The sequence below is a fragment of the Hemibagrus wyckioides genome, linkage group LG05 (assembly GCF_019097595.1).
Source record: "Hemibagrus wyckioides isolate EC202008001 linkage group LG05, SWU_Hwy_1.0, whole genome shotgun sequence".
NCBI classification, from domain to species: domain Eukaryota; kingdom Metazoa; phylum Chordata; class Actinopteri; order Siluriformes; family Bagridae; genus Hemibagrus; species Hemibagrus wyckioides.
The window spans coordinates 5055011-5069672 of record NC_080714.1 but is presented as its reverse complement, the minus strand read 5'-3'; the positions used below and the strand labels follow the sequence as shown (position 1 = coordinate 5069672).

Sequence of the window (14662 nt, the reverse complement as noted above, 5' to 3'; positions counted from 1 at the left end):
AAAATTAATGCGAGCTAGCTAGCAAGGTAGCTGACGTGCTATAAAGAGAGTGTGGATACTTCAGGAGAAGGGCTATTTCAAAAATAGAAACATATGTCACTTATTATTATTATTATTATATATTAATTTCTTGTTCATAGCTGCCATAATGTAAGTAATAACAGAAACAAATTTGGTTTAAAGACGAACCATGACATTAAACGTAACTATATACTAACTTTAGCTATGTTTTGCGATTCTTTAATAAAAATAAAATCTGATTTGTTATGGAAACCGCTGTGGTATGAAAGGAATAAAACCCTCAGTGAACTGATGTTGTTTTATTTCTTTTATAAAATAATAAAACCACTGTTAAAATTCTTGTTTCTCTATTGGCACCTTACACAATACAGTTGTACACAATTTATATTTAATGTCTGTTTATATGTTTGTTGTTTTCTTATGGTGTTTTTTATGTAAAGCTGCTTTGAGACAATGCTCTTTGTTAAAAGCGCTATACAAATAAAATTGAATTGAATTGAACAATCAATTTAAGCTCAGGATCGCGCTCAGGACCCCTGGCTCTGTGAGACAGCAATGCAATGCAGTCTGCCTGATTATATTAGTATATATTTCATCAGGGAAATTTTGACTTAGGAACAAATATCGTTATTTTAGAAAATGAGTTGTTTAATAAATACCGACAATAACATTTTTAAATGTGTCAAGTGTGCATTGGCCCACACACACACACACACACACACACACACAGACACACACACTTTTCCTGCAGAACCACAAACTCTTATATGTTAAAAAAAAGTTTTTATTTGCTTTGTAATATTCTGGATGCAATTTTGATCACTTTTGTTTATCAAATGCATTCTGGTGTTTTCTGTATTTAACGATCGTGATACAATCCCATCTCCCATCGTCTCTAATATCCTTGTTGGAGTCACACTCTGGTGTTAGCACGGTAATGAAGGATCATCTCTGCTGACAACTGTAGCCTGGCACGTCTCGTAGTCGAACTCCACAGTGCAGAGCTGAGGATTCGGGTTGTTCGGTGGCACAATCCTGTAAGCAGACATCCGTTTCATCGTGTCAGAGGGAACTGTATGTAGTGCTAAACTCCTGAAACTCTTGTATTTTTGAAAGAAGGTTGTTTAAACGTCTAAGAAACATGATGAGTGTGAAAAATGACCAGTTCGAAGATATGTATGAATCCAGTACCGTTTCTTAATATAAATTGACATCAAATTCAGTGTACATTCATTTCATTGGTTTCTGCGTTTATAAAACCCGTTTAAATACACTTGGAAATGTGTTTTCAATTACCAGTGATGGTGTAATGCCACCCAAAATGATTTACACTAAAATGATTTATACCAAAATATATCTTTTATACTAACTAAATATATTTTTATTCATTAAAGACTGTTTTTTTTTTGTGTGGAATATCCATGCAAAAAGTTTCTGTCTCGTAATTCCGTCTCAAATTATGTTTTATTCAAGAGAAAAAAATGCATCTTGTCATTTTACAGAGAAACCAGAAAATGCTATTTTTTAGACAGACAGACAGACAGACAGACAGATAGACAGATAGATAGATAGATAGATAGATAGATAGATAGATAGATAGATAGATAGATTCTTTATTGTTATTACACAGAGTACAAGAAAATTAAATGTCTCTCCTTATGGTGTAAAAACAAAAAAAATAAAGAATGAAGGATAAAAAACAAATTTAATTTAAAAAATAATAATAAAAAAGGAGTACAAATATGGAACCACCTGGTCTAGACTTTTCCAGGTATAAAAGTGCTAATGCTCCTTCCATGAATGTTAAATAAACCGGTCCACATATTGTATAAATTTTCACCATGTAAACAATTATACATCCCTGTATTAACTGTTCCATTGCAGCCATGTTGTTTAGCAAATGTTCAGTTTCCCCTGTCTTCTGATGCTACCAAGCCTTTATTTACAACCTGCCTTGCTCGACTGGTCCCACCATCTAGGTATATATCTAGACTCTTCTCTGTTCTGGCACCGAGGTGGTGGAATGAACTTCCCCTAGATGTCTGAACAGCTGAGTCACTGGCTGTCTTCAAATGACGAATGAAGACCTATCTCTCCCTGAAACACTTAAACTAGCTCTCTCTTATTTTATGTATGAGGAGGATGGTATCCTAAGTCTGTCACCTATTGAACCAGTGTTAATGTATTCATTGATAGAGACAAAGCACTTGTGTACATCACTCTGAAAAAGGACATCTCCCAAATGCCAGAAATGTAAATTTAAACTACACATGGTCTTATTATTAGGCTAAAATCATGTGGACTTTCTGTCATACAAGTCCATGTGAACAAGCTGTGGAACTACAGTCGCAGCTTCTGTTATCGAAAATACATCCACACCTTCTGACCAATCAAAACGGAGGATTCAAGAGCTTTGATATCAGTGTGGTATATTTAATATTAGCAGTACTTTTCCAAATCCAATTTTTTCCTCTAGAATCAGCACTTAATGCTCTTTTAATCACTCTTCTCGCTTCATTTTTTTAAATGCAGAGAAATAAATCTGAAGTGCTATATTAGTGAAGACAAAAAACGAGAAGTGGTTTCCTTACGTGTCACAGCAGGTCATGCCAGTGGCCGAGCAGTGGCATTTGTAGCACTGAGAGTTTGTCCAAGTGGAATCCATCTCATGCTGTTTTCCATCGGTGTTATCAGTGCAGTATGTTTGACCTAGAAAGACATTTATTCACTAAAAAATATTATTTGTTATATGTTCAAAATAGAAAGTAAAGTTTAAGGTGAAGATCTGATTTATGGAATGAAGGAATGGTTTATTTTATTTTATTTTATTTTATTTTATTTTATTTTATTTTATTTTATTTTATTTTATTTTATTTTATTTTTATTTATACTTTTTAAATTTATTTGTTTATTTGTTTGTTTGTTTGTTTGTTTGTTTGTTTATTTATTTTTATTTTTTATTTTTTTACCTGGTTCCAGAAATGTTGTTTCACAGTCTGGAAACTCTCCCCTGATCAATACAGGAAGCAGAAACACAACCAAACTCAAGAGTAAACCCTTCTGCAAAGATAAAATTACAGTCTCGCTTGACCAAGGTACTTTTTCTGGCAAGAATATTCACACATACACATAGAAATTGCAACAGATTTACACTGTAAACCTAATCTCACACCAGCTTTACTCTCAAAACAAAAGAACAGGAACAGTTGTTTAAAATCAACACAAGCAAAAATTCTTACCATGTTGTACGATAGTTCCCTCAGACCTCGAGACATCGACTGAATCCAGATTGCCAAATCTCTTACCTTTATTCTCTGCACAAGCAGAGGAAATGGGAAAATAAAAGCTGCGATATAGTGAACAATCAGTTCTGCTTGCCAGCACCTTAAAGAAGTCATTTCATTTGACGTGGAGAGATATGAGAAGAAAAACATGGGTGGTTCATGGATGGAGAAATTAGGACACATTTAATAAGAGCGTGATTATTTCAGAAGGTCTGATTATGTATTAAACCTAAGCCATTGTTAGCATAGGGCCTTTTTTTCATGACTAATACTTTAATCGTTGATAAACTGGGCTGTGGCTTGACTTGCAATCAATTTTAGGTAGAATAATAAATGACTCATGTTGAGTGAAAACTGGATTCTGTTGAAGGTTTAGTAGATTTTGATACTTCGCTATAAATCTGTATTAGTTGTCATAGTACAAGTGTAATGCAGTGACATATGTAATTGAATCTACGTTAAAGATTTAAGGTTGTGTTATCATCATTATTTCCATTTGGTAAGAATATATCATCATTTTTTGTCATATTTATACAAATGAAGGGTGACCGACTAAAGGAAAAACCTAAATAAATTGTTTTAATAAGAGATAGCAGAACATAGATTGGAGATTGGCTTTTCCCTCAGTTGGTGGTTCGATCACATGTTTTATTCCGTACTTCATATTATCATAATTTTTGATTGCATCGTGTGCTTAGTCTTTAGGACTATTATAACCCTGTTACATTTGGCAAAGCTGCTCAACTAACATTTGTCCTGGAAATGAGTTGTCTCTGGAGAATTGGTTAATCTATGTGCCAAAAAATTTCCCTTGTAATTCTTCAAATACAGAATGTACACACCTGAGTCTATTTAGCATTATATAGAAGTGGGACATTATTATGAAATTTTAAAAAATGGTATCTTGTTCAGGGCCACTGTGGAAGGTAAATACATTCTTTATTTATATTTATATCCCTTTTTTTTCCTCAAGAATGTCAATAAATTGTCATTTTCTTTCTGTCTTATCTTGTGCTTTTCCCTTCATTTTTCTTTGTTTCTTTGAGTCTTTGTTGCCCAGTGAACTATTTTTTACCAGTGGGTGAAGTAGAACCACAAACCACTCTTTTACAAATCAAACAAAATCATTTTGCGTAATTCAGTATTGCTTTATTGTTAATTGAATAATTTCATGACATTGTGTGAAGTGAGTCCCATCATTTGATTAATCACGATCGTTCAACATGGTGGCTCAAATCTGTCATTGTAAATCTCCAGATTCATTATCCAGTGGCGCTGCTATGCACGTTGGCAGCGTCCAGCTGCGTTTTGTTTTCTGCACAAAAATATAACAGTATAAATATATTTTCGCCGGCTCTGGTCATCCTATGCTTGTGTTGTCACTGTTGTGTTTACTTACCCTTTGGGGTAGGGTTAGGGTTATTTGCCATGCGCTGTTCACCCAGGTCTCTCCCACTCCGTACATATTCTTACTGGTGTCATCAATACAAGCCCTAAAACCTGAAAAAATGATAAATGTTATGGAAATTCAATATGGACAGACATGAGCACAGCATGACAACCCCATGTGTTTATTTACCCTGAGGCTTATCCTGGCATTGAGCAGAGGTGGTCACGAAAATGACTGCCAACAGGACAAAACACACCATACAGCTGAAAAGGGGCTGTGACACCCATGTTAATATGATTTTGTCCATCTAATTATCATGTTTAAATAAGGAGTTGATCTTTGCCTGCCTGTACTGCTAACAAACCACATGTTTACCCATCCTTTATAATTTGTTTTAAATGGTCAACAAGGACACAATTTCTGCATCTGCTTTTCAAGTGAACTATTTTTAATCATATTTATTGTGTTTGAATTATTGAGGTATGAAAGATTGTAGATTGTATCTTAAATTGTTAAGTAACAAAGTTTTCCCATCACCGTTTTATGTAACGTTTCCTATGTAGGGTTTTGGGGAACCTGGAGATTCCATCCAGTACTTTTTTGAGACATTGTGGCTAAGTGGCCAGGAGGAACTTTCTACCAGTAAAGTGACTTAAAGCCATTTTTCATTTTAAGGGTCGTGCTCATTAAAAGTGTTCATTGATTGTAAGCTACATGACTGGCATTGCACTTGACCCCCATCTTTTTTGTTTTTTTGACAGTCCATGCAGAAAGAATGTATTTACCTTCCATAGTGGCATTGTGCCCTGAACAGGATACACATTTTTTATTTCATAACGATGTATATTATCAAACCAAATGTTAAATAGACTCAGGTGTACATCTGTATTTGAAAAATTGCAGAGGAAGAAAATCGTTGGCACAGAGATTAAGCAATTCTCCAGAGACAACTAATTCCTCGACAAATGTTAGTTTAATAGCTTTAACACAGATATAGTAGTCCTAACCACTCAGCATACAATGCAATAAAAAAAATGAAACATGGAATAAAACATGTGATTCCACAGAAGAACAGGAATACACCTGAAACTTCACTTCCTAGAACACACCATGGCACCTCCACCATCTCTTCAGATGTCGATTAACATCATCTCACTAAGATGACAGTTAAACATGATGTGGAAGCTTTTTTGGACACATAGTGCAGACAAAAATGGGATTGGGCAGACACCCTGGCCCCTCTACTCAGCAGGGATGCCCAGTTGGCATATTTAACAAGTTTATGACTTGTTAAAGCAGGAAATCGTCACACACTGCGGCCGGTCTCCAGCCAACTTCCACAAATGGAGGTATGACCTAATGCTAAACCCCCGGTTGTAAATGGATGCACTACTTAGAATTGGCCGGCGCTGGCTCCAGCCTGATGAACTCAGTGCCCAGGAAGTCACTGAGAGGGTGGTAATGGACCGGTCTCTGCAGGTCCTACCCACTGAGAAGCAGAAGGCCATGTGGCTGAAAGGGCCCTCCAACCCCAAGTAGTTCCTTAATGCCTTGGAGTATGCCATGGCCACCCTGGAGATCTGCCGGGACGCCAATCCCCACTGCCCCCATCCCCAACGACTGTCGGACCCAGAGCTGGCTGGGGAGAGGAGGAAGCTGGGGAACCACCAAACAAAGCCAACAAACAAAGCCAAAGGCTGGCCCTGCCCCTAAAGCATCCCAGCTCACCATGGAAATTAATGGCAAACCCATTTCATCCAAGCCCTGTGAACTGCTGGTGGTGCCCCTCAAATGAACCCCACTACTCTTGCACCTGGGCCACTCACACCTACTGGAGGTCATCTGGAGGCACGAAACACCCTGGAAAAACTGTGACATTGCTTCACATAGCCCAGTATGCACACAGCTTTTGCAGGTCTTCTGAGAAAGTCCATCTACCACCCTCAGACTGATGAACTCATAGAGCGGTCCAATCAGAACCTCAGGAGGATGCTGTATACGATGGTAGATGAGGAAGGTTTACACCCTTCAAGCTCCTGTTCAGATGGTGACCTCAGGGACTGTTGGATGTGGCCCTGGAGTCTTATGAAGAAGAACCTTCCTCGTTCCAGTCAGTCACTGACTTTGTCCAGGACATGCAGGCACAGATTGACCATGTGGGCTCCGTAAAAGAACACCTGGAAGTGACCCAGCAAGCACAGAAAAGGGTCTAGAACCGACCAGCCCGGCCCAGCCCAAGTGTCAACCTGGTGACCAGGTGATGCTGCTCGTCCCCAATGTTGCCTGCAAATTCCTGGCGAAGTGGCAGGGCCCATATATAGTCCTCGAGAGAGAGGTTCTGGGATCCCTCTAGAAGGCTGGTCTTATGGCAAACCCCCACAAATGCCATATGAGGCCATCAGAGAGTACCCCTAACCCACCACCAAGAAACAGGTAAATGCCTTTTTGGGTTTGTTGGATTGGTTTGGATGGATCTAATGCGCTGTTCTTACTCTGCCTTTATATTACAGAATCTGCCAGCTGATCAATGCTTCCTCTGGCAGCTGAGCCATTGCCACGCTCCTGAAGACTGCTCCTGCACCTCCACTGTTGCTTCAGAAGCTGACATGCTTTTGCGGCCAGGAGATCACCACAGTTCTCCATCCAAGACCAGACCTTATTCCTTTGCAAGTGGTTTTTTTGGTTGAACAATTTGAAAACTCCCATTAAACTTGCATACATTGGTTCTTTGTCTTCCGTGCCCCCTCCTAGAGTGCCCTACAACAGATTTTATTGACACAGCAGAGTTTATTTATACAATCGAAAGTTGGCAGGCAAAGAATTGTCAGAAACAAAAACAAAACACAAGGCAAAAGTCAAACATGATAATCCACTAGGTAAACAAGCAAGGAAAAGGCTCTGTACGTTGCTAAGAACTATACTTCACAATGCAATGTAGTGCTGACACTGCTTGAATGTCTGAAACCCCAGAAATGTTCCTCGTGGGCTCCCTCTGTTGGCCTGACACCAATGGTGATGTTACAGATAGACAGATAGATAGATAGATAGATAGATAGATAGATAGATAGATAGATAGATAGATAGATAGATAGATAGATAGATAGATAGATAGATAGATAGCTTTACTCTTAACACAGAAGAACAGGCTGGTATGTTGTTTAAAATCCACACAAGTCAAAGACATCAACTGAATTCAGATTGCCAAATCTCTTATCTTTATTCTTTGCTTAAGAAGAAAAACATGGGTGGTTCACGGATGGAGAAATTAGAACACATTTAATAAGAGCATGATTATTTAAGAAGGTCTGATTATGTATTAAACCTAAGCCATTGTTAGCATAGGGCCTTTTTTCATGAATAAAGCTTTATTCTTTGATAACCTGGGCTGTGGCTTGACTTGCAATCAGTTTTAGACAGAATAATAAATGACTCATGTTTTTCTGAGCAAAACACTTATGATTGAAACTGGTTTTGAGAAGGTTCACTGGTAAAGAGTACTCCCTGGCCACTTGGCCACAATGTCTCTAAAAATTACTGGATGGACGCTCTAGGTTCCCCAAAACCCTGTATAGGAAACACACAGGAAAATATTTGGACAGAGTATATTTTCGCCAAAAATTCTGATTTGTTTAGTCTTACATCATAACAGTGATGGGAAAACCTTATTACTTAATCACTTTAGGTAAGGTAATCCCCCATTTATCGAAAAAGCCACAATACATGGACGCCACCCCCAAATGCTTTTTTTTTTTTTTATTGTTTAAGCCATAAATTACCCTCCCATACTCTTTAAACACACACAGAAACATCTGCAAGCATAAAGCGAGATTAATTTTGGGTAAATTCATAGAAATGTCACATTTATAGTGAATACTGTATGTATGTATGTTCCTTGCCAGGAGCCTTAGAAGGTGCAAAGCATTTGGGCGACATAATAGGGCTTGCAGAAAAAACATAAAAATACATCGAACACAGAACAACAGGAAACACTCGGGACAGTGACACGTGAAGAACTGGGATACTGGAGAATTCTGCTTCCCTTTCCCCAACTGCACTCATAGCCAGCAGCCAATCACAACCATGATTAAATGAATGGATCATTCTTATTGGCCAGACTTGTTCCTCTAGCCGTACTGTATTTTGATTTTCAGCATCCCCGTACCACGCTTTCCTAAACAACGCTACATGTTCTTTGTCTCTTGAGTAAATACGCTGTACAGTATTTGATATATTATTAACATTTAACTTCATTTCAATTACTGTTTATATTTTGTAATTAATAATTATATTTTTATTAATAAACTACCTTATTTGGACATAAAAACAATTCACTTTAAGGTTTGCGGATACCGCGATGTACTGGGAAAATCCGCAAAAAAATTTGTTATGTTCGAAATAAAAATCAGCGATATACTGCAATATATGAACAGCGATATAGAGGGGGATTACTGTACTCTCATTCCTCAATTATTCAAACACTAAATATGATTAAAAAATAGTTACGTTGAATAGCAGAGTGAGAAGGAAGGGCAAACGTGGAATGTTATCAGTACAGACAGGCAAAGATCAACTACTTATTTAAACATGATGCACAATCCTGAACAGATCCAGCTATGTCTTCGTACAACACAATACAATACAATGTAAATACAAATAGCTCCTCAAAACTTGCCATGCATGACTGCTTACTATTCTTCTTTTCCTTTTCTCTTCTGGGTCTGTCCTAGGTTTCCCCACCTGGCTACTGCCACTCACTGAACACCCATCATATAGCTGTAAGTTTATTAAAAATTTACATCCGTGCACTGAATAATTAAACAATAATTATTAATAACTGAACATAAGTTACGGAAAAAATAAATATTTGTGGTGGTTCCCGATTTTTCTTCAAAATTAAGTTAATCTACTAATATATGTTTTCTAGATTTCCTCACAGTCTCCCCTACAAAATAGAATGTAGTCTTGACATTCTGAAAATACATTACGGGTTGTCCATCTGTTATATTATTTCTTTTTGGTAGGAGCCAGTGATACCACAGTTTTACTACTTGTGCTATACTTTCTCCTTTTTAATGCAGTGTGTTTGTAGCAGACATCATTGTGCACCATGATCTTCTACCACCATCACTGTTCATCAACAGGAATCTGTACTTTCACTTAAGGAATCTAACCTTTAACTGAGTAAACAATCTAATTCGGAAATGTTTTTTTCTAGCCAATGTCATAGCTATCCCTTTATCTTTAAAGCTGAAAATTATGAGTGCAGTCTTACTCTGGTTTTAATTCAACTTCTTAATATTTTAACTTTAACTTATTGCTTTGATTTAATTCAACAGCTTTACCTATCTACCATGCTAGGCTGACCTAGGGTATAGTAAATGAACCTTTTGAACAGCTGTCTTGGCACTGTTGAAGCGAGCAAAGTGGTCCAAAACAACTAAAATACATTCATAAACTCCTTTACGCTTTTCCAGATGTAAGAAATCAATTGATACCAGCTCAAATGGATAAGTGGTGGTGATAGTCAGAGGAGCTTGGGTCACCTTGTTTGGACGTTTGCTTCTTAAGCAACTACAAACGTGTGACATAGTGTTCCACTTCCCTTTGCATTTTTGGTCAATTAAACCAATCTCTGATCAAATTCAGCACCCTTTCTGCCCTTAGGTTAACCCATTTTGTGGTGTAACTCCTTAAACACAAGTTCATGATATCTCCTAGGCAGTACTAACTGATGACGAGTTGCTGTTTCCCCAAACAAGAGTTCATCCAGGTATAATTTAGCTTGTTCCCTCACAAGTCCCTGAATCTTTTTACCCTGACTTTTGTTCTTAGGCCACGATTTGGATGTGAGCGACAGGAAAGCTGAGTTCCAAGCGAATCTCCAATCCAGGCTCTCAGATCATGGACACATCTCCCGAATCACTTTGGAAACATCTGAAAAGCACCATCTTGCAGACTTCTGAGGAGATCCTAGGGTTCTCATCCAAGAAGCATAGGGACTGGTTTGATGAAAATAACGTGGAGATCCAAGAGCTGTTGGCCAAGAAGACGTTTCGTCTTCGACGTTTCGTCATGCTTGCAGCAACCTCCAGCGGCAGCTACAAGTGATTCAAAATGGGTGGTGGACCAAAATTGCAGAAAGAGCTCAGGTCTGTGCGGACATTGGCGACTACTATCCTGAACTGGTGGTCAGAACATTTCCAGACTCTCTTTGCAGCCAACCACATGGTCCAAGAGTCAGCAATCCAAAACATCCTACAACAGATGGTAAAAGCAGAACTTGACAACTGCCCCATCCTAAACAAAACCATGAAAGCAATCAGCCAGGTGAAAAGCGGCAAGGTAGCGGGTGTCGATGGAATCCCACCAGAGGTTTGGAAGCAAGGGGGCTCAGCATTGCATGCCAAGCTCCATGACTTCCTTATCCAATGCTGGGAACAGGGCCCACTCCCACAGGACCTCCACGATTCAGTCATCCTGAAATTATACAAAGTTGGACTGTTCTAACTACCAAGGGATCACTCTCCTGTCAATTGCTGGAAAAATCCGAAGATACTGCTGAATAGACTTGTGCCAACCATCGCGGAGGGAATATTTCCAGAGAGCCAGTGCGGCTTCAGAGCCAACAGGAGCACAAACGACATGGTATTCATACTCAGACATCTGCAGGAGAAATGCAGAGAGCAGAACAAGGGATTGTGTGTGACATTTGTTGACCTCACCAAGGCGTTCAACACAGTAAGCAGAAGAAGTCTGTGGCTAATTATGAAGCGTCTAGGATGTCCTCCAAAGGTCAACATGGCCAGGTCAGACATGGCAATGATGTCTCAGAGCCCTTCCCAATTCACAATGTTGTGAAACAAGGTTGCATCCTCGCACCAACACTGTTTACTATCTTCTTCAGTACGATGCTGCAAAAAGCCACAGCCGATCTGGACAATGAAGATGGTATTTACATAAGATACCGTACCGATGGCAGTCTGTTCAACCTTAGGTGACTTACGGCCGACACTAAAACATTGAAATAACTCATTTGAGAACTGCTATTTGCGATGCTGCCCTGGTGTCTCATACAGATATGGCATTGCAGCGTATGACATCGTGCTTCACAGAAGCGGCTCAAATCTTCAGACTAGAGATTAGCTTGAAGAAGACTGAAGTTCTCCATCAGACTGAAGATGGTTAATCAGTTCAAATGCCAAGGTTGATGTAGAGATTGACAACAGGCTGTCAAAGGCTAACCGTGCGTTTGGACGTCTATATAAGCAAGTATGGAACAACAGGCATCTGAAGAAAGGCACGAAGATCAGTGCGTATAATGCCGTTGTACTGAGCACTCTCCTCTATGGCTCCGAGTCCTGGGTCCTACCAGCATCACTTGAGCCTCCTCGAACTTTTCCACCAATGCTGCCTTTGTACCATTCTTAACATCCACTGGAAGGACTTTGTCACCAACACAGAAGTTCTGAAAAAGGCGGAGGTTATTGCCATGTTATTGAAGATTCAGTTGCACTGAGGAAGACATATATCCAGGATGTAGGACCACTGTCTACCCAAAATTGTGCTACACGGCAAGCTGAACACTGGCCAACGTGATAGAGATATAAAGACTCTCTGAAGACGTCTTTCAACGCCTGTCGTATTGACCATTGCGACTGGACTGTACAAGCCTCGTATCAAGAGGCCTGATGTCACACTGTCCACCAAGCTGACTCCTCCTTCGAAAGTGCATGCAGGAATCGTCTTGAGGACAAGAGGACATGGAGGAAAAATCGGGATGCGGCAGTACCGAGTTCAGTTTCTACTGTCATCGTATCTATCTGTCTCGCATTGGACTCTTCCGCCACCAGGAAGCATGCCTTCAACATGGACCAGACCTTTAGTAATCTTCTTGCTAAGCCAAGCCATATATATATATATATATAATCATAATCATCCTCATAAATCATCATCATTTAAAAACTACTATGTGTACTATGAGTACTATGTGAATTTTGAAATATCTACTTGAACATATTAAAATGTAAACATCTGTGTGTGTGTGTGTGTGTGGGTGTGTGTGTGTGAAGTAATGATCTGATAAACTATTCTATTTATTTAATTTGGATCTCCGTCTAAAAACCTGTGCTACAGAAAATAGAAAACTGTGATAGTGGGTTTTGACCTGTGTGGGTGGTGATAATTCCTCGGATTCATGACACACACACACACACACACACACACACAAAACACACCGAGTCATTGCTTCTTTCTGGCATTAGGTGGCACTAGCTCTACACTCCCTGTACATTTTCATTCTTATGGCCAAACTGTTTTTTTCTATCTGTTTTGGAAAGAGGATGGAAAGTGTGGGGCTAAACCCTGAAAGACAGTGATGAACAATCATACACACACACTCCCCTCCCTCCTCTTCTTCCTCTCTCTCTCTCTCTCTCTCTCTCTCTCTCTAGTAATGCTGAATAGAGAAACTGGGTCAGTGAGGTGCTTGATTCCATCCAGTACATGTCTATGTTTATTTCTGTGCATCTGTGCATGCAAAAAGTTATTTTTTTCTTTTTTCTTTTTTTAAATAATTAAATCTAAATAATTAACCGGTTTTCTCAGCTCACATTCCTGGACCACCTTCCTGCATCATATGTTGATTTGTTTTTGTGCTTTTTAATCTATTTATTTTTTTCTTATTCATTACTTAAATGCTTCTGGAACTTTCAAGCCACGCAAAACTTTTTCCCAGGATGGTTTAACCCGATCTCAGGTTGCAGTGTGTGTGTGTGTGTGTGTGTGTGTGGAGTACCTGCAGTGAAGAAGACATCATTCTCAGACAGTTTGGGACTTATGCTTTGAGGTTTCCTTTCTTTTGTTGTGTTGCATCAAGACCATGGCTCAGACTAAGTGGAAGAGCTGGTGGATAGTGGCGCTGCTGTGTTTCTTGCTGGTGTGGATTGCTGAGGGGAACGTGGGTTTATCTCCAGATGAAGGAGTAGTGACACCGTCCTGCTATGGAGGGTTCGACCTCTACTTCGTCCTGGATAAGTAAGTGGTCTGTGTTTTCTCTGCAACGGAGTTAATGAGTCGATTAGAGGAGAGCCATGCAGAATCCTGATGATATGAATGCTGTTCCTTCTCACTTTTCAGCTGTTCTTTCTTTCTTTCTTTCTTTCTTTCTTTCTTTCTTTCTTTCTTATAGCTATTTATTTATTTATTATAGACTTTTTAGCTGTTCTTTATTTATATATTTATTTATTATCTATTCTTTCTTTCTTTCTTTCTTTCTTTCTTTCTTTCTTTCTTTCTTTGCTGTTCATTCTCACTTTTTTTAGCTCTTTCTTTCTTTCTTTCTTTCTTTCTTTCTTTCTTTCTTTCTTTCTTTCTTATATGTTCTTTCTGGACTTTTTAGCTGTTCTTTATTTATATATTTATTTATTATCTGTTCTTTCTTTCTTATCTGTTCTTTCTTTTTCTTTCTTTGCTGTTCTTTCTTTCTTTCTTTCTTTCTTTCTTTCTTTCTTTCTTTCTTTCTTTCTTTCTTAGTTGATCTGATCTTTCTTTCTTTTTTTCTTTATTTATTATCTGTTCTTTCTTTCTTTCTTTCTTTCTTTCTTTCTTTCTTTCTTTCTTTCTTTCTTTCTTTCTTTCTTTCTTTCTTATCTGTTCTTTCTTTCTTTCTTTCTTTTTCTTTCTTTGCTGCTCATTCTCACTTTTTTAGCTTTTTCTTTCTTTCTTTCTTTCTTTCTTTCTTTCTTTCTTTCTTTCTTTCTTTCTTTCTTTTTTAGTTGATCTGATCTTTCTTTCTTTCTTTCTTTCTTTCTTTCTTTCTTTCTTTCTTTCTTTCTTTCTTTCTTTCTTTTTTAGTTGATCTTTCTTTCTTTCTTTCTTTTTTAGTTGATCTTTCTTTCTTTCTTTCTTTCTTTCTTTCTAAACACTATCTGCAATAATAGCAACTAAACTCCAAGTTCAGCAGTGATTA

At 38.3% G+C, this 14662-nt stretch overlaps 2 protein-coding genes and 1 long non-coding RNA gene across 3 annotated transcripts in view; 1 reads left to right on the top strand and 2 right to left on the bottom strand.

The window, feature by feature from the left end:
* Positions 1–818: 818 nt before the first annotated feature.
* Positions 819–3463, bottom strand: LOC131353504 (beta-microseminoprotein-like). Its single transcript, XM_058390588.1, has 4 exons — positions 3261–3463; positions 2991–3081; positions 2613–2730; positions 819–1056 (listed from the first exon to the last, which is right to left on the bottom strand). Exons 1-4 carry the CDS (start codon positions 3453–3455, stop codon positions 948–950), a joined length of 513 nt encoding a protein of 170 aa, XP_058246571.1. The 5' UTR covers positions 3456–3463; the 3' UTR covers positions 819–947.
* A 979-nt stretch (positions 3464–4442) lies between these two features.
* On the bottom strand, positions 4443–13628 carry LOC131353070 (uncharacterized). Its single transcript, XR_009204591.1, has 3 exons — positions 13490–13628; positions 4705–4805; positions 4443–4620 (listed from the first exon to the last, which is right to left on the bottom strand). It is a non-coding gene; the product is annotated as an uncharacterized LOC131353070 (long non-coding RNA).
* The window catches only part of antxr1a (ANTXR cell adhesion molecule 1a), a 39643-nt gene continuing 38554 nt past the window's right edge, over positions 13574–14662 (top strand). The window contains exon 1 of the mRNA XM_058389774.1: positions 13574–13728. Coding sequence (XP_058245757.1) covers positions 13574–13728 — 155 coding nt within the window. The remainder of the gene's footprint in view (positions 13729–14662) is intronic.

What these genes read in the sequence shown, in the direction of transcription:
- LOC131353504 (XM_058390588.1), bottom strand. Translation starts at nt 3,455, where the DNA reads ATGTTTTTCTTCTCATATCTCTCCACGTCAAATGAAATGACTTCTTTA. An exon ending in AACAACATTTCTGGAACCAG is followed by an intron (nt 2,731 to 2,990) that starts GTAAAAAAATAA and finishes ATGTCTTTCTAG; the next exon opens with GTCAAACATACTGCACTGAT. An exon ending in GGCATGACCTGCTGTGACAC is followed by an intron (nt 1,057 to 2,612) that starts GTAAGGAAACCA and finishes GTCTGCTTACAG; the next exon opens with GATTGTGCCACCGAACAACC.